The sequence below is a fragment of the Lissotriton vulgaris genome, chromosome 6 (assembly GCF_964263255.1).
Source record: "Lissotriton vulgaris chromosome 6, aLisVul1.2, whole genome shotgun sequence".
NCBI lineage: Eukaryota > Metazoa > Chordata > Amphibia > Caudata > Salamandridae > Lissotriton > Lissotriton vulgaris.
The window spans coordinates 1,593,761,268-1,593,787,449 of NC_141694.1; the positions used below are offsets into that span (position 1 = coordinate 1,593,761,268).

The following is a 26,182-nucleotide window of genomic DNA, read 5'->3' on the forward strand; positions in this document are numbered from 1 at the left end:
CCCGCCAATTCTGGCAGGGGGGGTTGCATTCCACCATTCTAGAGGGAAAAGACATGTAAGTTACTGCTTTACTCAGTTAAAGTTAAACAGAGCCTCAGCATCACAAAATGGATGCTGCTTCCGGGACACGAGTCTGACCTCCTGTTGCTGGGGGAAACTCCTGCAAGGGCAGCCTGGACAATAGGTTTCCTGTCCAGGGAGGTGCCAGCACCTCCCAGACAGGGGTTTTGTGTATTGGGGCAGGGAGGGCTGCATTCAGTGAATGCATCTAGACACTGCCTGGGGCGCACAAGGTACTCCATGCATAGCCCGGTTCAAACCAGTTGCTGTGGCACTCCAGCCCCAGCTCTGGCGCGAATCTGGACAAAGGGAAAGGGGTGTAACCATCCCCTTCTCAGGTCCACCCATAGGAGGGACCTAGTCAGGTAATCCAGCCCCATCCTTAGTATAAGTATAGGAGTTGTGTCCCTGGGACTTTAGATTATCCTGGACGAATCTTTGAACGACATAACTTGGACCTTCGACATTCCATTCTGACTGGAAGACGGGAGACATCTCCCTTGTGGTAAAGGAGTGACCACCCTGTGCAAACAGGCAACAACAGCAACTTCGCAGGTCTACAGTTTCAAGGCTCCCGTCGGAACCCGAAGACTCTGCGACTCAAGAACTGGGCTTCCAGACTTCTCTGACCCCGACCCACATCCACAGCAAGCTGAGACCCGTGGCGGACACGAGAGACGTGGGACCAGACATCTTGGACATTCTGCATTTTGCTATCTGCACTCGTTTCATGAAGCCTCAGTAAGTTGTGCATTGGAGAACGAGAAGCTCCAGCCCGAGCACCATTTGCACCGAAGCCCAGGCCCCCACACTCTGCGAGTGTCCCGTGGGCCCCACCTTTGCATTTGAGCTCGACGCGTCTTCACGGTTCCTTGCCAGTTGGCTAGTGAGCCCCTTGAAGACACCACCTTGAATTGACTTTGGTTTCCTGGTTTCTCCAGGCTTGTTCCAGCTTCCCTGAAAAGGAGAAGCACCACAGACCTTGCTGGTCTGCAACAGAGCCAATCTCGACATCCTGCGTGGGTTGTGGTTGCCAAGGCTTGTTGGGTCCAATCCGAATACGGACACCGCAGTCATCTAGATCCATCGTGGGACAGCTCGAACCCAGCGCCTGGTCATCGTCGATGCCTCTTGGACCTCGTGGCTGAAGAGACAAACCCACCTTCTTCGCCTTAAAGAACCCGACATCGCCTGGTTCCTTCCTGGTTCCTTCCTGGTCACTGGCTAGTGACCCAGACTCTGTCCCCTCTGCTTTCAGGTTCTTCACATCTCTGATCCACCCTTGGATCCACCCGGACACTTTTCCTCTGGTCGCCTGCAGCACTTCTTTGCAGCTCTCCATAGAAAACGAAGACGAAACCCGACACGAAAAGACACCTACGCACCTGGCTTCCCTGGGTGAGGTAACATGAGTACTCCGGTGCTCCCATGGATCTTGACTCTCGAAGTGTCCTAGTTTAAAAGGGTTCCATCCTAGTCCATCCGGAAGTGTTCTTAAATGGTATATTTCTAACTTCTTTGTTTCCCATAGAAAGTCAATGATAACCTGCGTCTGTGTTTAGACACTGCACGCGTCTCCCGTGGGCTTCCTACTTCCTAACCTTTGGTTGTTTAGTGTAGCCCCAGCGATTCCACAGGTCCCAGGCCTGCTTTCTAACCCTCACGTGGTACTTATACCACTTTCTTAGTATATGGTTTGTGAGGCCACTAGGGCATAACGTATACTGTGCAACTTATCGTATATTAACAGTGTGACTTGTATTGTAGGTTTACCTTTGACCTCATAAAGAGTGCAGAGGGGTTGTGTTTAGATTAAATACATATATATTTGATATATACCTTGTGTGGTGTCCTTTCATTTGGTATTCAAGGGATTATATATGGTAAAACAACTTGCTTAACTCGCCTACTGAAGTCTTAGCCTGAAGACTGCTGGTTCATGCTACCACTAGGATAGTTTTCTATAAGGTTGACTTTACAACCACCATCAATAAGGGTCGATTACACTGGTGCAAGGTGTCCACTAGAACTAGTGGACATCATATGCCAAGCTAACTTCTCAAACTGCGTAGCACAACTCAGCGAACTACGTCCAGGCCTAATATTTATACTGGGAATGATGACAGATGAAGCTACTTACCTCGGTAACGCTTTTTCTCGTTGATATAGTATCCCTTTTTCCATGGAATGCTGGCGCAGGGGATATTCAAAAGGTGAGGAATCCACAGGCAATAGTATCCATCGGAATGGGGAATTACGGAACAATGGGATCTAAAGGGCAGGTGTCCCATCAAAGGAGAAGTAAGGTAGGTATTGCAGGAGGGGTCCTGAAGCACTCTGTGATCGAAACAGGAGGGCCTTGAAAGAGTCAAATCCAGAGCTTGAAGCAGAGGGGTACTGAAACCGAAGATGAGATGAGGAATTGTGTTTTGGATCAGCTGACGTTTGTGTAAAACAACATCCAGAAGGCCAATGAACAGCGAATTGCAGTATTTGAGCCTGTTGATAAGCTAGTGACTGGATCAGCGTTTTATTTGGAAGACATGGAACTGTAGGAAATTATTTTCCTGATAACATATAACAAGGAAAAAACTGGTAGACACAATTTTGTTCAAAAGAGCTTTGCAAGTGAGCATCAGGTCAAATATGATGGCCATGTTGTAAACAGAAGGTGATGGCGAAGGGTCAAGTACCCCAAGAGGACAGCCACCCGTTGGAGGAGCAGGCTCAAAAGTTGGAAAAGACAAGAACCTCAGTCTTATCAGGATATAAAAAGCAAATTGAGACACATGGCAGTGTTTGAACCAATCCTGGATAGAAATGGATGCTCCTTGCAATTTCAGTTTACTTTGTGTGTCATCCATGTATGCAAAAAACGTAAAGTCCAAATAAAGCAATGAGCGTGGCCAGGGGAGCCATGTAAAAGCTGAGGAGAGCTGGGCTCAGAGATGCCAAAGTGGATGGTTTTGTAATCTGAACAATACTGAACCAGAGAAACTACTGGAGTGCGACCGGAAAGAAATGCAGTGAACCAGTTGACAACTGTTCCTGCAATGTCAAGTTTCAACCATGTTTGCGCAGATAGCCAGCCACAGTATTGAATGCTGCCAACAAATGAAGTGATTAAGCACTGCTGATCCTCCCGTATCAAGGATCATTATAATGTCTTTTGAGGGGGCTGAAAATACTGTCTCAGTGCTGAAGCTCGAAAGGAAGCCTGATTGGTGGGAATATAAAAGAGAATTATCTTCAATGAAAGTGAACATTTGGAGGTGAAAACATCTTTTGCTGTCTTTAGCGTTAAGCAGGACAAGAGATAAGACAGTAGTTGGCTAAGACTGCCAGATCAAGTTAAGTTTTTGTTGAAAAGCACAAATACAGCAGTTATCCATGTCGGCGGGACAGAGCCGGAGAATAAAGAAGGGTCATAATTGGAAGTCATAAGGAAAGCTGTACTAAAAGCGAGAGTTTTGGCAATCTTAGGAGGACAGGAAACAAGTGGGAAGCCTGAAGAAATCACCTAAAGATTTGCTAATAGGACCTCCCGTGATACTGGTGCAAAAGATCAGAAAGAGGAGAGATTAGGGGGAAAGGGCCGCAAACCCACAAGCTGTGGTACAGGGGGATGGCTCCACCGAGGGAATGAGGATGTAAGTTTCAACATTTTGTCTTGAAAGGAGTCGGAGAGAACATCTGCAAGGATGGTGTGAAGATATTTAAACAAGAAGGTGGATTTAAGATATCCAACATTTATTTAGTAAGATTGGTAGAAGAAAGAATGTGAATGTGATAGTACTGAGCAAGAGTAGTTTGAATAAGATTTTTCTAAAAATACAATGACTTTGCAGGCAGTACAGTCTTCCAAAGTTTAAGAGTGACGCCACTAGTACTCCAGTTCCTTGCAGCGTTTGGCGATGATCACATTACCAGATACTATGGTGCCAAAAGAAGGCAAGGACAGATGACAGGACCAGGTTTTGAGCTGAAGGTAAGTACCCAAAGCAGCAGTAGCCCAAGCCTCATACGCCCTCGAAAAGAAATCAGTACTCAATAATAGAGGCAGATGTATCCTTTTGAGAATCATCAAGAAATTGGGGACACTGAGATTAGGTCATGATAAACAGTAAAGTGTTGGTTAGAACAGTCAATGTTTTAGGTTGGAATGAATTAACGAGAGTGAAGATTACTGTGTTGTCAGACCAAAGTAGTGTTGATTGGCTTGATCAGCACGACATGAGTATAAATACTGTTCAGCATGTGCTGCACATTATGGGGTGAACAAGTTGGGACACATTTACCAAGCAGCAGATGATGCGGGATTTAGAAGTCATGTTGTCCTTTGGAGCTTCTGCATGTATGGTAAAATTTCCAAGGAGATTAAAATAACTGGCAGATAGGCAGGCAGTAAAAATACATTTACGAAGAGAGAATAAAAAACAGCCTTTCTCAATGCAGACAGCCATTATGTCAAAGGAGTTTCACTGGAAAGAGGGAATTGAGAGAAATGCTTAAGGAAACACTCTGCCTCAGCTATTGGAAAAGTGGCCCAAAGGGTGTACTTTTAAGGTCAACTGGGACCCCCCACTTCCAATTCGATCAGGGAAAATAATAAACTTGATGTAATAGCCTAGGGGAATAACAAGAACTGAGTCAGGGAAGAGAACTACCTGAGCCAGGTGTCTGTGATGGTGGGTCCCGGTTGTGGTCTGATACAATGTTCCTCATTTCTCCAGAGACCTAGTGTTAATGTGAACACAGAAGAGGCTGAGGTCCAGTGATTCAGGATAGGGGCAGAAATATATGAAGAGTGAGGCCAAATGAGAAGTAAAGCAGTAGCTCCTGGAACTGGGGAGAGAGAAGCTGAACGCAAGGGTAGATGCGCTAAGGAAGGCTAGGACATGGAGAAAGACCCTGGAAGATGCTTGTGATTGAGGAAATTGATAGGAGTCGAAAGACTGTCAAGGAGAGCCTCTCTAACCAATGGAAGGGATAAGATTACAATTTACTTACTGCTTGAAACTAGCATTATGGCCACACATGTGCCCAGACAAGGCACACACAGGCTTTGCTTTTGGCACACTCGCAGCACATATGGGCTGCAGTCATCATTAAATTACCCAGGAACTTACCTGCATATGGTGGAAGCACCAAAAGCATGATCACACCTTTCCAAAACAGAGGCTGGGCGAGGGACCACACAGTCCAGGAAAGATGGTGGAAGTGGAGCAAAGGAGAAAAGCGCTCTCTGCAAGATACAGACTGGACTGCACGTAATCTAAGGAACAATTTAAAGCAGTTGCTAAGAAAAACATTTAAAATGTGGACTTTGAAACACCTTTGTTCCCACAGTGAAGTAAATCACTCTACAACACACAAAGTCCTCAATGAGATGGACAAAAGTATGGCTCATATATTCTATGAAGCGACTCTTAGCACTGGTCAGCAGCAGAATGATTAGTTTTGATAAAATGTGGCTTGCCTTTAAAACATATGGAAAAATGAGACTAAGATGCAGGTGGGTCCCCTTCTAATTTCAAACATTTATTAAGAAAATCAGACTTGGAGGCATTGCCCTCCACAAACGAGATTGATAATGGCAATACCTTCCCCCCATTATGCCTATAATTAATGAGGCTTGTAAAGGTACATACTCAAAATATTAGTATTCAACACTGTGTTCCTTTCCAGTTGAAAACCTAACTTAAATTGAAAAATCTGTTGTATTACTGCACAACGAATTGAAGTCCGACACAAACAAAGGTGGGCATGTGGTCACTCTAGGTTTTCTGGGAACTTCCCTATTCCATCATAAACAGAAGTGCAAAAGTTAGTAAGTTAATATTCAAGCGTCAGAATAAGAAAGGATCTAAAAATCTGTGACCCAGTTCTAAGATCCAGATAGGATACAAATTAATTATGTATAAAACCCCATGGTAGAGTGTGACAATTAGCTTTTGTTTTCCATTTTAGTAATAACTCTTTCTTCATAAACAGAACAGAGCAAAAATCTTAACTCAACCTCGGAAACAATGGCCTAGGGGTAAAGAAGGAAGCATAAAACAAAAAGGCTGTGCAGGAATGCCTAAGTCACTAGGTTATCTGTATCGGAATCACAGAATATTTCTATAAAGTAATTCTTAGCAAAACTATGCACGGAACGTCAAGTGAAATCCTGTCTGGTATAGTGGCTGCCTTCCCTCTAGTAGCGAGAGTCCTGGGTTCACCTGGCAAAGATCTTTTACCACCTGATAGTAGGCTATGGTGCAAGTGACCATCCATGAATCTACGGATTGCCCGAGGAAACACTTTCTCTCATAATGCTTTCAGTACTAAAGTTCTTGCACAAGCCAAGAACTCTAAGCTTTCTGCGGAGAGGACTATGTGGAAAATCCAGCTCCACAGGAATCATGCACTCAATTTTTACAACGCAAGGGAGGGGTACTGCCCTCTACTCTCTCTAGTGATAGGGGATCTTGCTGGTGGAAAATGTGTTAGCACTGAAGTGGACAGCTCTGAGAATCAGACTAAATGAGGCCATGCTGCATCCATCAAGATGAATGAGAATAAAAGGCTATCTTGAATCTCTGGAAACCTCTCAGTATCAGAGCAATCGGGAGGACACATTCTATACAGAATATGACAGAACCCAAAAGATAAGGCCATATCCAGGAAGCAAACACATCACACGTTCTGGTTACATCATTTGCAGGGATGTTGATGCAAGAGGACTAGGGTTAAGGACTTCCGAGAATATTTAAATCATGAAATGACTGGTATTGCTTGTTTAACGCCATGCAAGTTGGAGACTAGCAGGAACATACAATGCTGCAATGCCCATTCCGCAAGATCTTTTCCAAAAAACCACAGATAAAAATGTTTTTGGACACTGACAATGGCAACAGTATTCTTTGTGTTGATCATTAGCACCATTGATCTCAGCCAGTAGAGAGCATCTGCCCACCACTCAAAGCTCAGGTCCAGGGATGACTTCGACTGATCATCCAGAATTAAACCCAGTGGGTTGCAGGGAAACATGTGGAGGCTGGTATACTGTACAACCTCTATGCAGACTTTGTGTTGTCTCTGAAGCCTCTGGAACCACCAGCTGCTCCAGTCCCAATAGATGACAATTGATTCACTGCCTGGGAGACTTTTGTCACCCTATCTGGAGGAGTTAAGAACTCTGCAAAAAGAACAATTGATGGAAAGAATGCAGAACAATGTCATACATTCACCCCAGTACAGCGAGCTGGGTCTAAATCCAGTTTGGACGCAGCCATATGCAAATCAGTCCTGACCCTGTGCCCAATGGGAACAGTCCAGCCCGAACTGCCAGCTGGACGTCAGTGGCTTGGAGAGCACAGGAATCACGTCTAAGCATACCAGTCCCACTCGGGGTGACAAATGCAAAAAGAGCAATTGATGGACAGAATGCAGAACAATGTCATACATTCACTCCAGTACAGAGATCTGGGCCTAAATACATCGTTTTTTTGCTCACCATGCCATTCCAGTTTGGACCCAGCCATATGCAAATCAGTCTTGACCCTGTGCCCAATGGGAACAGTGCAGCCCGAAATGCCACGCCAGGTCCTCCCTGCCCTGGAAACAAGCATCCTAGGACCACTGGAGCTCGACTCCAGTGGCATGGAGAGCACGGGACTCACTTCTGAGCATACCCGTCCCACTTGGGGTGACAAATGCAAAGAGACGTGGGTCCCTTGCTCACTTTGCCACTGTATTCAAGCTAGCCTGGCCTAGCCATGGCAGGTGATTAGCCAGAAACCGGTCCCAGGATGCTTGTTTCCGGTACAGGGAAGACATGGTTTGGCAGTTCGGGCTGGACTGTTCCCATGAGGCACAGGGTCCGACTGATTTGCATATGGCCATGTCTGAACTGGGGTGGCGGAGTGAGCTAAAGAATGATGATGGATTAAACCCAGAACCATTGACTGGGGGTGAGTGCTTGCAATGTTCAACACTTCGTCCAGCATCCCCTTTGGTTTTGCGGAGTTGAGAACTCTGCCAGACTGGAGCGAAGAATCAACTTTATGAACTAAATCCTCTTGGAATCAATCAAAGAGGCTTTTGAGTTATTCACAGAGAGCCCACGTATTAATAAAGGCACTCATATCATAGCCCTTAATCATTATTATCTTTTACTGCTGCCTGATGACAACTGTATAGACCTACACATCTTCTGCTATTGTATCACTAGGGCCATGGTCTGTGAGAAAAGTTCAAGGGGCAGTATTGAGACGGAAAAGCTGTTTTTCTGCTTTGGTAAAGCTAGTTGGTCAAGGTGAACCAGATGAACTTTCTGTTATCTTCTCCAAGATAAGTAAATAGAAAACCGATTATAAAGAACCACAGAGGACAGCTATTCATTGGTTTTTACTGATGCCATTACTGAGCTTAAGTAAGCATCTTTGTAGTAGTAGACTTGACTAAGGCAATGCACTTTATGCCTGAATCATCAAACAGCTCCTTCACAGACTCCAGACCCATACTCAACTGCCAACTTAGCACATGTATCTCACCAAACTTAAGAGAGCTTTACTGGCTACCCAGACGCAGGTAAGTGAAGCACGTAGCATGTGCATAAAAAGTACCACACAACTATCTACCTGAACAACTGCATACACTTTCAACAGCCAACAAGACACCTATGACCAGCCACACTCACTCGTGCACACACCCGCATTCACAAAAGCAGAACTGGAGGTTGCTCATTTTCTTTCATTGCACCTAAAATTTGGAACAACCTCCATCAACACATCAGAGCCTCCTCCTTGCTTCTTGAATTACACAACAAGCTGAACACCTGGCTGCTTGACTAAAACTGTAGGACCTAGCCCCTACACACCTACTCAAGTGCCTAGATACCCTCATGGGTGATTGCGATGCTGCGCAAATCCACATAACATAACATCTTGATCTCTTTTTGTCCATACAGGGAACTAGTGGGAATAATATCTTGGCTCAATTTGTGGAGCAATTACTGCCTTGAAAAAGGAGTGTCTGTCTGTCCAGTGCCCAAGGTCTTGAATTAATCAATTTTGCAATGGCAGATAGAGGCCACAATTCTCTTTCATCACTGTTAGCACTCGCGTAGCTGAGGTTATGAGTCCAGTAGATAGGAAGTCTTGCCACTATGGAGCAGAGTGGGCCACATCAGGTAGTGCAGTAGAGGGCCAGTGATTAGGAGGAACAAATTTGAATTAATTTGAGCCTGGGACAGAAGTCATATTTTTCTCTATAAAATGCCTCCTATTTCACGGTCTGTTCCCTGATGAAGGTAAAGACCCAGATGGATTAGTAGAGTGATAGATTTGGAGGTCTCTAATTGGCAGAGGTCTGCACCCTGTTCAAGTAGGAACCCTTCCTTCTAGTCAGGTTAAACGAGTTACATCCTCTAGATAATCTCTGCTCACCACCTTGGTAGCTTCGCACAAGCAAACAGGCTTATCCCAAAGGCAATGTGTAAAGTATTTGGAGCCAAACACACAGTAACACAGGTAACATAGTGAAAACACGACAAATGACCCCACACAAGTTTAGAAAAATAAAGTACATTTATCTAAACCAAGGAAGACTAAAACAAAAAAAATCCAACATACATATATGTCAAAAAATCACTTTTAAAAGGTTTCAAGCAATTCTGTCCATAGAAATCTCTGGATCCGTGATTTTACACAATGTACCTTCAGATGAGTCAAAATTCAAAAGGCCAAACAGTCGCAGAGAAGGGAAGTGTCTAAACACACAGTAATGCGTCGGTTACAGAGTCCTCGGGGAGGCCTTGCAGATTTGCTGCATGCAGGAGAAGCGTTGTATCGAATCCGGACTGTGAGGGGCCACAATGCTTTGATTCCAAGACAAATACGTTCTACGGGTGATGCGCCAGAAAACGAGCCACACGGGTGAGCTGGAGGTTGATGCAGGGGCGGCAAAACAGAAGCTGTGTCGATTTCTTTCAGCCACAGTGCCACAATGCGTCAATTCTTTCATCCACACAGTGGGGCCTGTGTCGGTGTCACTTCAGTAATCTCATAATTTGGAGGTCCGTGCACTGGACTCGGGGTGTATCGGATTTTCCAGCCGCTGACAGGTGCTGCACTGATTCTTTGGCCGCACGGCAACGGTGCATGGAAATTCTTTCCGCACAGTGCGCTGTGTCGGAAAAGCAGGTGTTGGAAGGGAGATACGATCCAACAAAGCAACACACAGCAAAGGGGCAGTACTCCGCCTGGCAGCTCTTCTTGGCAGGGTCCTCTTAGTTCCAGAAGTGATCTAAAGTTCTGGGGGTTAGGTCCAATACTTATACCCCATTTTCTCTTAGTAGTCTTTGTTTCTAAAGTCTCTGAGCTCAGTAAAAACCAGTTATGTCCTCTCTGGTCAAGCTGTACTACAGGAGATGGAGACGGCATAATGCAAAACAGACACAGACCATTCAGGTGCTACAATTCTGCTAAGTACCTCGCATCAGGGGTTAGACTAATGCATTTCAGTGTGGCGCTTCGTGCCACTGATATTCTTTGTTGTCTGTTTTTGCACTTTTATACAGTGCAAACCTGAACGGAAGAAGCGCTTCAAAGTAGCACCCGTCACGGGGCATGAGCCACAATCAGTTTTTAGGCCAGGACAGAGTGGGTGATTTGGCCAGAACAAGGGAATGTTTTGCAGGTCCATCCTCATGGCTGCACATGCATTCTACCACAGACAGGGTAATGGCAAGGCCTGAAGATTCGGAAAGCTCAAGGTGCTTTGCTCTGGACTGATTAGTAGAGTTGCGGCGCTGCTCAGCTACAGGTAAATAACAAGATGAACTATGTAAATAGGACGGTTTTGGAAGAGCAGAACTGAGGTGTTTTTACCAATGTGCTTGTTATTTTGTTACAAACAACATCTAAACTCGGTAATGTGCCTACTCGATGAGGCTTCAAAAAAAATTGACTTTCTGTTGCACATCCCTTGCCACGCATATGAGGGGAGTAGATGATTACAGACCCTACTCAGGCCAGAGACTCCCGATTTTGGAAGCCAAAAATGGCTTCATTGTAGCTGCTTCCCGCCAAAAATGCCTCTGCTTCAATATCTGAATGCTGGCTCACAGGTATGTGTGGACACATTTAAGATAATCCTATGTGTAACATTTGTAACATTTTACCTGCATAACTTTCATTTGGGAACAGCTAGAGGTTTGGGATTTAGGCTCTCTGAACTCATAATTTAATATTCACTTGCACAAATGACATCCCAGGTTACCACAATACACACGCGTGCTGTTTCAACGTCAGTCAAAAGTAAAATACTTTTACCCATTCCATAAACTTGGCACAAATCTGAACATTCTTGAAATATTCTCTTGTGGCCTTAGCAGATGTACTACCTACTTGGGTTGAGTCACCATCAAGAATAGCTATGACCAAAGCTTGGTTTTCAGACTTCATTCTTACTTGTGGGATGAAAAAAGGGCGGATCTCACATCGGGCTCTTACAATCCTTTGTCTCTGAAAAAACATTTGCTTTTGCTTCTAATGGAATGGAATGGAATATGCACTTATATTGCGCATGGTTACCCGTAGGCCTCCCAGCGCATTCTAAGGATGATGAACACAAACTCTGCATGAAGCACTGTTTTTTCAAGCAAAAATCGAATTCTAGTAGAGAAGCCTACTGAATTTTGTGATGATTTGACCGCTTTCGTAGATTAATAGCAGATTAAATACCATAAATGTACTCAGTAAAGGCGTGTGTGCTCTGGCCAAGCAGTCTTAGTACACTGCATAAGCCCCCGTCTAGAATGTTCTCTTCTTGGCTACTCATTAGTGTGTACATTCATGTTCTAATATTTGTTATAGCACAAGCCGAAATGTAATCTCATTAACTGCGTTTATGTTACGTACCACAAGACCGGTACCACTCCAACCTGTTCAATTCTGTTTTGTGTAGCCTGGTTAATTATTGCAAATGTTTTTCTTAACTACCAATGCAATATCTTATGTGCTTATGTGCTTACCGATTTGCTTTTTTCAACAATTTGTTCTAGAAGTGTAAAGCAGAACAGTCAAAATAAACCTTCATAAATGGATTCTTACCAGACGCTGTTTGCAGAGTGACTCCAGCTGGTACATGGATGGGATAACTGATTCCAGGAGGAAGAGTAAAAGTTGTACTCGACCTTGAAGTTCTCTACAAACAGTTGGAAAAGAATGTGTTTTTATTTTCAGCACATACATTTTGCCTCAGCTACTTGGGAGCAACAACACACATTCCATCAACTCTTAAGTGCGGACTGCTAAATTACTATAGAATGAACCTACAAACTACAGTTAACCAATGTAACAAAAAATGACTACAGTGCTTTTTCATTGTTTGAATTTGGCACTCATTTCTGATTCAGAGAAGGAATATGCTACTTACCAGTATGCATCTGTTCTTGGCATGTAGGGCTGCTGACCTTCATATCTGTGCATAGTTCACCGCCTAGTTTTGGATCCGGATGATTGCACCTTGTTGTCCTGGAAGAGTCTTCGAAGTATCACGAGATAGGTGATTCCTCCCTAAGACTACAGTGCGCATGGGCATCTTCTCCATCCTCAGATTGTTTTTCGCCATTGTGGCAGAGATGGAGATAGTAAAGTAAGAGATGGCCATGCAAAAGATAATGCTGCAGCTGCAACAGGCACAGGGGAGGAGGTTGGGCGATATGAATGTCAGCAGCCCTACATGCCAAGAACAGATGCATACTGGTAAGTAGCATATTCCGTTCGAGGCATGTGGGCTGCTGAATTCATATCTGTGCATAGACGGTATAGCAGTATCTCCTCTAGCGGTGCTTACCTGTGCCAGCTGCAGCGGTTTGAAAGAGATTTTTGAGGACAGCCTGGCATACAGCAGCTTGCTGCTTTGCTTGCACGTCTACACAATAGTGTTTTGTGAACGTGTGTATGGTAGACCATGTGGCTGCTCTACATATGTCTTCAAGAGGAATATTCCCTAGGAAAGCCATGGATGCCCCCATTTTGCGCGTAGAGTGTGCTCTTGGGGGGACAGTTAAAGTATGTTTCGCTTTTTGATAACATATTTGAATGCATTTAACTATCCATCTGGCTATTCCTGACTTTGATATGGGATTCCCTTTATGTTATGGTAAAAAAGCCACAAATAATTGCTTTGTTTTTCTAAATGATTTAGTTCTGTCCACATAATAAAGCAGAGCTCTCTTTACATCCAGTGTGTGGAAAGCTCTTTCAGCTACTGACTGTGGATTTTGGAAGAACACTGGCAGTTCTATTGATTGATTAATATGGAAAGTGGATATGACCTTTGGCATAAACTTAGGGTTTGTTCTAAGTACTACCCTGTTAGCATGTATCTGCATGAAGGGTTCTTGAATTGTTAGTGCTTGTAGCTCGCTAACTCGCCTGAGTGAGGTAATGGCAATTAAGAATGCCACCTTCCATGTTAGAAATTGCAATTCGCATGAGTGTAGAGGTTCAAAAGGAGGTCCCATAAGTCTGGTAAGTACTATATTTAGGTTCCAGACTGGTGAAGGTGGGTGCTTTGGAGGAATCACCCTTTTAAGACCCTCCATAAAAGCCTTGATTGCTGGTACTCTAAACAGTGAAAGGTGTTGTCTGTTTTGGAGATATGCTGCTATAGCAGCGAGGTGTAGTCTTATAGAAGTGTATGCTAGGTTGCATCTTTGAAGATGCAATAGGTAACATATAATGTTTTGTATGGAAGCATCGAATGGGTTGATTTGGTTATTGTTGCAGTAAACAACAAATCTTTTCCATTTAGCTGCATAGCATGCTCTAGTAGTTGGTCGTCTTGCCTCTTTAATGATGTTCATGCAGTGAGGAGGTAAGTTAAGGTATCCGAATTCTAAGACTTCAGGAGCCAGATCGCTAGGTTCATCTGATTGGAATCTGGGTGTCTGATTTCTCCATGGTTCTGCTTTAGAAGATGGGGTGCGAGACGCAGCCTTTGATGAGGAACTACTGAAAGCTCCAGGAACGTTGTGTACCATGGCTGTCTCGCCCATGTGGGAGCAGCTAGGATCATTATGAGTGACTGTTACCGTATTTTGCGTGCCACCAGCGGAATCAGTGGTGCTGGGGTAAAAGCGTACGCAAATCTGACTGACCAGTTCATCCATATCGCATTGCCCTGTGACAGCGGATGTGGGAACCTGTCAGCAAAGTACTGGCATTTTGAGTTTTCTTTTGTGGCAAACAGGTCTATCTCTGGGTGCTCCATTTTTGGAAGAATGGCTGGAGAACTTGGGGGTGAATCTCCCATTCGTGTAGTTATTGCCTGTGTCTGCTGAGCAGATCCGCTACTTCATTGTCCTTCCCTGGGAGGTGTTCTGCCAGGAGAAAGATGTTTTTTGGAATTGCCCACTTCCATATGCCCTGTGCTAAGTGGGACAGCTGTGGAGAGTGTGTTCCTCCCTGTTTCTGGATATAGTACATGGCTGTCATGTTGTCCGTCTGGATCAACACAGTCTTGTTCTAAGTATTTCTGGAATGCTTTTAGGGCTAGAAATATTGCTAGCAACTCTAGTTGGTTGATATGCAGTTTCTTTTGTTTGATTGTCCAGAGCCCTTGAACTGTGTATTGAAGTAGGTGGGCTCCCCAACCTGTCAGTGATGCGTCCGCTGTTAGTACTAGTTGTGGAACTTGCTCTTGGAACAGTTGCCCCTTAGAAAGGTTTTGTGGGTTCCACCACTGCAGAGAATTGTAAGCGCGACTGTCTACCAATACTAGGTCTTTTAGTAGGCCCTGAGCTTGGTTCCACTGTCTTGCAAGGCACTCTTGCAGAGGACGCATTTGAAGTCGGGCATGGGGGACAATGAACATGCAGGAGGCCATCATGCCTATGAGCTGCATGAATATTCGAGTGGGCAAAGAGTGTTGTGGTGAAATTTGCGAATGAGCATCTGCATGTTGGCTATCCTCGCTGAGTTTGGATATGCCTTTGCTACTGAGGTATTTATAGTAGCTCCCAGATATTGCTGTGTGTGGGATGGTTGTAGATGCGATTTTGGGTAGTTTATTGAAAAACCCAGGCTGTGTAGCAGCTGGATTGTTTTAGACATGTCTCTTACACACTGTTCATACGATTTTGCTTGTATTAGCCAATCGTCTAGGTATGGAAACACGTTGATGTGTTGCCTCCTGAGATGTGCAGCTACTGTTGCTAAGCATTTTGTAAACACTCTTGGAGCTGTGGTTACCCCGAAGGGGAGAACCGTGAATTGGTAGTATAGACCTTGTATTGTGAACCTGAGATATTTCCTGTGAGCTGGATGTATAGGTATGTGAAAATACGCATCCTTGAGGTCCAATGTTGCTAGGAAGTCTCCTTGCTGAAGCAACGGGAGTACTTGCTGTAGAGTGATCATTTGGAAGTGCTCCGACAGTATGTATTGATTTAGGGGTCTGAGGTCCAATATTGGTCTGAGAGACCCGTCCTTTTTGGGAATAAGGAAGTATAGTGAGTATACTCCTGTCCCTTGGTGTTGGAAAGGGACTGGCTCTATGGCTCCCTTTTCCAGGATGCATTTCACCTCTTGTTGTAACAGGGTGATGTGTTCTTTGGACATAGGACGATGTCTGGGTGGTATGTTGGGTGGAGTAGAAGTGAGTTCTAGGCAAGAACCATACTGGATAATTTGTCTCACCCACCTGTCTGTGGTAATTGCGTTCCAGACTGGTAGGAATTGTTGGGTAGTGCCTCCAACCGGTGTTAGATGGTCTGGAGGTAGTGTGATGAAGTCACTGTTTTGCGGCAGTGGAGGCTCTGGTGTTATTGCCTTCACGTCCTCTTCCCTTGTTATTGTTGCCCCTATAGCCTCCTCTGTTAGAGCCTTTGTTAAAGGAACCTTGGGTGTTGCTTTTGTATGTAGATGAGGTTTGTGAAGTATTGCCTCGTGTAGCTCCTCTGTAAGAGGAGCGTCGAAAGGAACCTCTGTCGAGTCGATGACTTTTTTCGGATCGACTGGTTCTTTAGGAGCACTTGTCTTTGGTTTGATGCCTTTCTTCGGCTCAATAGCCTTTGGTGTGACCCTTCTTTGGCTGGACCACCGACTTCGGTTCGACGACCTTCTTTGGTACGACGCCCTTTGGGTCGACGACCTTCTTCGGTTCTGCGACCTTCTGCACAACGGCCTTTTTTGGGTCGACGGCCTTCTTTGGTTCAGCGACCTTCGGCTCAACGGCCTTCTTTGGCTCGACGGCCTTCTTTGATTCGGCGCCCCTCGGCTCGATGGCCTTCTTCGGGTCGACGCCCTTAGGCTGTACGGGCTTCCTCGGTTCGGCGCCCTTCGGGTCGACTACCTTTTTGGGTTCTAGAACCTTCTTGGGGATAACGTTACTCGGACCTGGGGTCTCTGAAGGCTTATTTTTTTTAAAATTTTTGGGAACCTTTATTGATCGGAAAAGCAAGTACAAGCAGAGGCCTACAACCGTCTTGGCCGGCCACTAAACACGACATGATTATCACATGGCAAGCTTAGGTAAAACAAACGCAGCAGCCCGAGGCCAGGGATTCCACCTAAGGTTCAGGATATAACATGCGTCAGCGTAGGCAATCAGGATTAAAGAGGTTCATTTTATCATATATAGGTCACAAAGTCAATGCTACACAATCGTATCGGGTCTCGCAGTTGAAAGCGCATAGCAAAAAAACCATGAGCAACATAATTACAGTAGGAGTGATGGAGGCGAATTACGCTAAGCAGGATAGGCAGCAGTGCAAACATGGTACATAACAAACCGCTACCCCACCCCTCCGGACTGATAATTCTGCAGAAACCTCAGGAGACAGTGATACAATAAAAGAAAAGAAAAGAGAAAAGGGCCATAGAAGAAGAACAGAAAAGTAACAGGAAAAAGAGAGAAAGTACCCCACCCCCATCCCCCCACCCCAGAAGTGTGCCCGTCGCCCTAAATAGGTGACCCGAAATGTAGTGAGAGAAGAAGAAAGCAAGCAAGCGGACGGGGAGAAAAGGATGAATATACGGGCTCCCGGCCGCCCACTCTCCGAGCTCAGTCCCACAAAACAGTACAGGAATAAAGATCCGAGTCAGTTAATATATCGCCCGTCCCATGTAGTCACCAGCCGTCCCTGCTCCAGTGCTCAAGAAGACGCTCAGCCTTGTCCCTTACGGTCGGTTGTAACAAAGGAATCCGTCTGGCCAGCGGCCATTTTAGATGAAGTGGATGATCGAGGTGGCCATGATGATACTTTAGGCTGCCCACCGAAGTCTGCCAAGAACAATGGTGAATGAGCCACAATGATGTGCGGGAGTTCGGCGTGCAGCAATAGTCCCCCGGGGTCCACAGACCAGTGTGGCAACAACGGTTTCAGGAGAAGGGGGAGAGTCGCCCCCTCAATACACAGTTGAGTGGCCGGGCGCTTTGTCCAGAGCCGACCATCAAGCCACGGTGCATATCCATCATCACCTGACCCACTTCCACCAGCAACGAGCAGCTCCATGGCTGGTTCTAGATCATGGTCCCCAGACATTCCCACATCCACCCGAGTAACCAGTTCTTTGTGGACGGGTATAGGATGTGGCGCAGCGGCCTGCAGTCGGGAGTCGCCACGTGTAGCGAGGCACACAACGGGAACAATGGGCATCCAGCCGGCTCCCCAGGTCTCGGGCATTACAATCCAGGGCAGTGCGCAAGGTACCCAGAGCAACCAGTACTTCAAGAATCCCTGGCGTTGCCCCAAAAGTATAGTCTCCGGCAGTCCTCCGCACTCGAGGTTCCCCGTACTCCAACCGGTCATCAAACTGCCACTCGCCGGAGTAAAGTCGGGCCGAGAACACGGGGATAGCGATCTGCATTATGCCGCGGTTAATGACGTGGACACAGCCCCAGTGTTCGCCCGGTCCCGTAATCGCGATCGAGAGCCCCCAGTGCCAGGCGTAGAGCCCGTGATGCGCCAGATGTCGCCCTCTGTATCTCGAGGAAGATAAGGAAAGTGCCCGGGCGGTTCATAAGCGGAGAAACAGATACATTGTATTCTCCCAGGGCTACAATGTTCCACAGGCAAACAACTCCGCTAGGTGGTATGGAAGGCCACAGCAAGGGAGGGACAGTTTAGCAGACTCCCTTCGGCCGGCCGGCTCCTCCCCGTCTCGAGCGGCCGCTGCTATTGCATCAGAGGCTGGCCGTCACCAACACTAGAAGCCCCGGTCTCATGGGTAGGAGGGCCGTAGATTAGGTGAGGATATTCCGCCGCCGTTACAACCGGCAAAGATCCCGGGGACACGCCGAAGAAGGCAGCTTCAGTTCTCCCGCATGTAAACACGACTCGAAGCCAGGATGATGAACAGGAGGGTCGTGCAAAGCAAGAAGGTCGGCGGAGCCGAGAGCCTAAGCGGCCATCATGGTTGCAGGCTAGGCTCCTCCCCTGAAGGCTTAATTTTTGTTTTCGGAGCCGAGCCAGAAGGCGGGGCTTCTGAATGAGTTTTTGGATCTTGGCTACGGCCTTTAGGCGATGCCTCGACCGGAGCCTTCGGTAACGGGGTAATCGGTGTCGGGGCAGTGTACTCACGGGTTGCCCCGTCGGATCTCGTCATCGGAGTCCGAGTGGTCCTCGATGGTGACTGTCTTTAGATCAAAATCTTCCGCTTCTGGGAGTTCTTGTTCATCATCAAAGATTTTCGGGGGCCTGTCGCTGCATCTCTTGCCTAGCGGCCCGTCAAATCCCGATTGTTTTGGGCACAGGCTGGGCAATTTTCTTCTTTGTGGTCTGGAGATAGGCACTTGTTGCATACTGTATGTTTGTCAGTATGCGGGAATTTGGATTGGCACTGTGCGCACCTTTTGAACGGGCTCCTTTCCATCGACAGCAGGCCCACGTGGCGCCGAAAAGGCCCAACGGCCCGCGTCGACGACCGGGTTGAGATGGAAAGTTTGATCGAGTCAAGAAGTACCGAGCGAGAACAATACCGTAGAAGTCGAAGGCCTTTTGGCCTTTAGAAAAGTTTAGTTTCGATTCCGAAGTTGGAGAATAGGAATATCATCCAAACTTAATGGCGGAAAAAAACAATCTGAGGATGGAGAAGATGCCTATGCGCACTGTAGTCCAGGGGAGGAGCCACCTATTTTGTGATACCTCGAAGACTCTTCCAGGACAACCAAGGTGCAATCATCCAGACCCAACACTAGGCGGCGATCTATGCACAGATATGAATTCAGCAGCCCACATGCCTCGAACATCATGTTGGGAAACCTGTAAGTACAAAACAATAGCATTAATATTCACCTGAGTTGCGTATGCTACGATTTTGACGTAGTTCTTGCTTTCCCACCCTCAGGTGACACTTAGTTCAATGCGCCAGCGCTAAATGTGAAAGATAGGTCAGAAAGATCAGCGCCTTGAGACCCTACGGGTATGTAGCACGCTTTATAAGTGTCACTGATTGATTGATTGATAGGTTATTGTGGTCTCGCAGATCTCAACTCAATACACAGATGAGGTTAAATCATTGCTATTGGGTTATTAACAATCCTCGAAAAGGGATCAGGGGCCTCGTGACAACAGTAAACCTATTTCGCTTTTCATAGTATCACACACAAAGCACTAAGAAGAGCAGACACGTTTAACTAAAAGTCTTTATTAGAACATAGTGAACCTGTTTTTTAGTACATCTACAATCACACAGGATATCAGAAAACACCAAGAAAGCACATTGCAAACAAAAAGAATAAAATGAACATTTCTAACATGATTAAACTGTCATCTAAAAGCCTAACACTCTAACCCTACTTCCATGCCCTACCCTAGGAAAGTATGTAGGGTTGTATGACATTACAACGCATGTCATTACAATGCATGCCGTTACAACTCATACCTGTACACCCCGACTTGCTGTCGGGAGTGCGCTGGAAATTGGAATAATATAATGTACTATTACAACTCCAGTGTGTGCAACAGAAGGGAAGGTGTTGGAGTCAACTCCAACACCTTTTACCCCCTGCAACAAGCCTTTCATGTTTTAAAGACATGCGCTGTGATGGCATGCGTTGTAACGCTTCCGTTGTAGAGGCTGTTTCCCGTATGTAGTAGAGAAACATGAGGACTAGAGTTTCTTGAGGAGAAGTTGCATAGTGCATACCTTATTGACAGCTCGGGCTGTTATCAAAAGAGCCGTGGAGGAAGTGTACTCTGCGAAAGGCAGACATCCGCTCATATAGCAGCTCTCCTCAGGTACATTGTTTCTTATCAACTTCTATAAATGCCGGCAATAACCAAGATAGTCTTTGAACTGTACCTTGCAGGATAATCTGTGATGAAGGACCTCTATCCCCAGGGGTCAAATTGTGGTCCTTAAATGCTAAAAAGTTACCAGGGATGAAGAACTTTAAAAGTTTTAGGAATGTGGTCTATAGATTACAGGCACCAAAGAAGGGGTCCTACACATATCTTCAAGAAAATTAGAAGAGTGGACATCAATTTGAACTACACCTCTTTGATTAATTATCTAGGGATGTTTCTTGATGGCCTTGCCATATTGATCTGGGTCAATATAAGAACGCCTTGACACTTTCTGTACCTTTCTAAGTTAGACGAATAAGAGCAGAAGACAACATTTGTGTTATAAATATTTATCACAGATATGACAATTTGGAAGAAGTGTGATATAAGATTGATTTGAGGGTCTGACCGGATTGGAGTCAGACCTTAGGGACATTATGTGATCCCAGCTTATACTTTTAAATATGGTGTCACTGTGGCGAAACAAATCAAATGGGGAGATGATTAATGCGTTAATGCATACCTATAGTTATGCTCTCTTTATTTTAAATGCACATCCAACTGTCGGTAACCCTCTGCCTCTACAGAATGAAGATAAAATACAATTCAACAACATAACATCTGCTTTTATTTGAACCGAGGCAGGATTACTTAAAGCCTTGCATACTTTGAAGCATCTAGTGCATATTATCTTACGGAGAGATGAGTTTTGGCGACCAAATTTACAAGTAATGGAATGTGCACGATTAGACATGGGCGACAAAAAAACCAAAAAAAACTAAGTGAAAAAGAAGAGAAGTCTTCCCTGTCAATCCATTGAAAGAAAAAGAAAAATGCGGCTGACTAAGGTTCGCACTCACGTTTCGCAATAGTAAATGTTCAAATGGTTGTGCAAATCACATCCGGGGCAAGCCGCACAGAAGCTCCACTGTCTAGGCAGATACCAAGTTGCATGGGTGAAGGATTGTGCACCAAAAGAAAGTCCGTAGCAATGAGGTAATTTGGAAAAAGTTCCTTTAATATTAGAAATCGTTAAAAGGCTTCAGCCAACGCATTTCGTCCCCGAGGGGACTTAGTCAGGGCTGGAAGGACAAAGATAAAAACCACTTAGGCAAACAATTACATACATACACGCACGAAATATATACAAAAAGTATAACCAAATATTTAACCCTGTCAATCCATAACCAGCATGATATTGAATTTAAAAAAAAGAAAAACATAGTTTACTCTTCTGCTCCTCGGAGGGCATGTTGACATCCTCTGGTCCATAGACAGAATAATTGTGGTCATTGTAGAGGGCAAGTAAGGAATACCTATGTTCATAAATCTGCACATTTGATGGTTCATTACTCATGGGTGCAATGGAGGCACAAGCTGATGATGTAAGCTCGACTTTGGGGGGCCCACATGTCAACAGTGCATCGAGCCACTCTTCGTGAGGTATCTACAAATGTCATGGGTGCACTTGCTCTGTGTTAGATATGGCATCCTTGGCATGATTTCCCCAGACTTTTTGCCTTGGCACTGTGCTGGATTTAGTTTCTGGTTTACATTCTTTTGTCACTTTGCCACTACTGAACAGTGCCAAAGTGCAAGTGCTCCCTGTGTAAATTGCTATTGGTTATCCATAATTGGGATATTTGTTTTACCAGTAAGGCCCGAGTAAAGTGCACTAAGTGTGCCAGGGCTGGTAACTTAAATGCTACTAGTGGGTTTGCAGCACTGATTGTGCCACCCACATGAGTTGTGCTGAAAAGAGGTCTCACGCCTGCCACTGCATTGCCTGTGTGCAGTTTGTTAACATGTCGATCTGGCCACTGTACCAACTTGCCAGGCCTTACCCTTTCCTTTTCTTAAACATAGGACACCCCTTTGGTAGCCTCAAGGTACCTTCCTGGGCAGGGTGCAGTGTATGTGAAAGGTAGGACATGTACTAGTGTGCGTAACATTTCCTGAAAGTGAAATACTGCCAATTTCGGTTTTCACTATTGAAACACTATCTTGCCTATAGGACAGAATAGGGAATGCTGTGTAACATATTACCAACATATCTTCCCATAGAAGTGAGATAGAAACATGGAGTCTGGTACCCCTGAACTCAGAATTTAATAACCCATCTTTTAGGAAGGATGGTTTTTAAATTCTGTGTTTGAAAATAGCACTTTAAAAGTAGCTATTTCCTTGTTCAACCTTTCTGTGTGAATCTGCCAGTTGGTGGATTGACTGTCTGGTTTGAGAGTGACAGGGCCTGGGGTGGCTCCAGGAGTCTGAGTGAGTCAGCACTAGGATGAATAGGCCAATCTGCATTTGGAGTGGTGGGAGGAGTAGCACCTGGGCCTGAATAGGGCTGTGCATGCCTTCCACAATGCTGGCTCTACCTCCTGCGGTGTGTTGGAAGACCATGACCCTCCCTGACAAAGGAAGAAGTTGTGCACAGCAGAGTGCACCCAGAACTGGTTCGGACTGGGTCCAGGACCCCTCACACATAGGGAACGAAGACATTTGGGGTATAAATATGAGAGCTGAAACCCCTGTAAGTCAGACTACTTCGTGAAGAGGAAAGCTGAAGAGACGGAGGAGAAGTACTGCCCTTGCTGTGTGTCTGGGGTTTGCCTGCAGTTTGCCGTTTCTACTGAGATGAGGACCAAGGGACTTTGCTGTGTGCTGTGTCCCCTGTTTGAAGAAGGACTTTGCTGTGTGCTGTATCCATCTGAAGCAAAGTCCCCTAGGGCCTGAGAAGATCTGGCCTCCTGTTTTTGAAGTCCGGAACAAAAGGAATTCACCCCCAGCTTCCTTGAACTTCCTTACTGGGAGTTCTGACCTGCCAGGAGGTGCCTGTAACTGTGTGTGAGGCCTTTGCTTTTGGGAGCTGGATGCGAGACACAACGAGGGAGAAGCGTGTCGCTGCTGCAGCAGCCACCGTCGCATCGCTGAGGAAGCATGCTGCCACCGCATCACCATATAAGTGTGCCGCCACCATAGAGGGTGCAGTTACATCACTGGAGAAGCGTGTCGCAGGGCCTTTTGCATCGCTGAGGAAGCGTGCTGCCTCCGCATCACTGGAGAAGTGTGCCGCCGCCACAAAGAGTGCCGTTGCATAACCGGAGAAGCGTGTCGCAGGGCCTGTCGCAGTTCAAGAAACCACTGATTTCGCCGCACAGCCCCCACGTTGTCACATGGCATCAAGGCGCCATTTTGTCACATCCCACCAGATCATCGCAGCGCAAGAAGAATCGACCCATCACTTCTCTGCGACCCTTTTCTTTGTTCTGCGTAATGCATCCAAGGTACTTTGAGAGTAAAGTGTTGCATTTTCCATCTACATGCTTATTTTTGCAACAACCTTTTCTGTATCTGTTTGTGGAGTTTTGTTGTTTGGTCTTGTTTAGTTTAGATAAAGATATATTATTTTTCTAAACTGATGTGGTATCCATTTGTGGTGTTTTCACTGTGTTGCTGTGAGTGTTGATAAAAATACTTTACAAATTGCCTTTGGGATAAGCCTGTCTGCTCTTGCCAAGCTACCAAGGGGGGTGAGTAGGCGTTATCTAAAGTGTGTATCCCCCGCACCTGGACTAGAAGCAAGGGTCCCTATTTGGTCAAAGGTACCTACCTCTGCCAATTAGAGACTCCCCTTTCTAACACTCTGTCATACATCACTTCATGTTGGGGAGACAGAAGTACTGTTTGGCATCATTTAAGGAGCTCATGCAGTGGCTGAATAATGGTCTCTGCAGCGAAACAAGCAGTAGGTAGTTCCATTAGTGGTTCTAGTGTTAAATCCAGGATGATCTCAGTAGGACAATGTATGCACCAGAACACAGGTTTTACTTGTAATGTGTCCATTTTCCGGAAAGTTAGTATCCATTTTTCACTTAGTTCAGATAGCCAAGCATGTTCGATGTAACAAGCAAGAATTTCTCAGCATCTTTTTTCAACTGGATACACATGTGCCATGATGTTGGTTTCCTTGAGGGAATAGAAAAAAGACGATGATTCCACAGCGATTAGCAGTAGAATGGAATCGACTCCTCCAGAAATACTGTAGTACAAGGAGTGTTAAAATGATGGAATCAGTTCAAACTCTGTTTGAATCCAGTCACCAAACTAGATCTGATGTTCGTAAAAAGATGCACAGCACCAGTTGTTACAGATGAAGTTAATATTGTTTGCACTATATCAGCAAAGTGTGTGGGGTTCTGCATATATAACAGCCAGTGTACTTCTTAAGCATTTCTGGCTGTTCGCAGATTTTATACCTCAGCCGCAGAAGTCAAAGGGACTTCTTTCTGTAATAAAACGTACAATAGTTTATTTAGGTAGTTAACAACGCTTGTACTTCATACTAATATGAGGCCCAAAAAAATTACTGACTAGATGTTTAGGAGGGGAATACAAGGTTCTTCCACAACACTGTATTATTTTTTTTAAATAGTATGAGGAAAGGGTGGCTGAGAATCAGGTGACACCAAGTAAAATTAGTTAAAACTAAATAACAACCGTTGTTCAGAAGTTCATGATGTGTAGGGATTGACATAGTGGGGTTTACATATAAGATACAATTCAACCCTGACATAGAAGCACTGCACAGAAGGGAGTGTTTCAAAGGAGGTTTTCAATTAGCTGTACTGAAAACATAGGGTCATCCTCCTCTTCATTTAAACAAATGTGGAAAAAAGGAAGCTTCCATGCATGAAATTGTGCATTTTGCATCGCTTCATACCAGCCTACGGGTCTGTACTTCTGACGATTCTGAGAATGAAATGTAGTACATTGTATGGAAATGACAATCCTTAAATAAACGAGGTAATAGGTGAAAGGGGCCTCATTCATTTGTTCTATGTTTAATAGGGTGTATGTGGACGTTATTTCTGCCAAACTATAAGGTTCATAAATGGCTGTTTTGTTTGGAAGCTACAAATGTACAATACCTGATTGTAGATGTTTTCAGAGACTTGGGCCACATCTGAGCTATATCTTGAAGGGTACGAATGCCTTAATATTACGCACCCTACCCTAAACAAGGCAGACCCTCCGGTGGCTTATCCATCTGGGTGAGCATTGAGTCAGGTGGTAGCTTAAAAACAATCACTGGGGATTGCGGGGCGACGTTGGTGCTGCGTGCGCTGCCAGCACTGCGGCGGCGGCTGCGCTGCCAAGGCTGCTACCGTATGCAAATGCTGCCTCTGACGTCGCGATCATGTGGCTCTCGGCAAAGATTCCCCACTGATCGCGGCGGATTTCTTCGTCTGCCGCCCACTCTCCGGCGGGTCCGAGCCCTGCAGACCCCCGGCGCCGGGAGCACGGTCCGGGGCGGGCAGGCGCAGCGCAGGAAACTCCAACAAAAGCCTGTGTTTTTCCTCCGTGGTTTAATGGGTAACGCTGCAGACAAGAAATCTCAGCAATCTTCTTCAGGGTCTGTAGCGTTTGGTAATTGAGCCATGCAGTGGAGTAGCGCGCTCGCACTAATGATCACAGGAGCCGGCAGATTAGTTTTACACGTGGCTCCGACTAACTAGCCGAGGCCCGGCCTTTATTATTTATAACCGCGAACGTCTGACGTCACGTGTCAGCGATCGCTCGTTCCGATCACGTGGGTAGGCTGGAACGCCACCTCGTGCGTCAGAACATTACATTCCTTCCAACCTTTATTAAACAACAAAAATTTAACAATGCGTTTCAGGTAAAATGACGATGAATCTGTTACCAGTCTCAGTTCTTGATGACTACACCAGATAGTCCGCCAGCTGCGAAGATGGCGCCGGATTCCTTCGTAGACCATACCGGCTCTGTCCACCTCGGTATCCAACTGCATTCGGGGATCTGCTCTCA

The 26,182-nt window shown here is 45.6% G+C and overlaps 1 protein-coding gene across 1 annotated transcript in view; it reads right to left on the reverse strand.

Moving 5' to 3' along the window:
• The window catches only part of GTF2A1L (general transcription factor IIA subunit 1 like), an 871,572-nt gene that overhangs the window by 620,291 nt on the left and 225,099 nt on the right, over positions 1-26,182 (reverse strand). Inside the window, exon 4 of the mRNA XM_086927762.1 lies at positions 12,162-12,255. Coding sequence (XP_086783888.1) covers positions 12,162-12,255 — 94 coding nt within the window. The remainder of the gene's footprint in view (positions 1-12,161; positions 12,256-26,182) is intronic.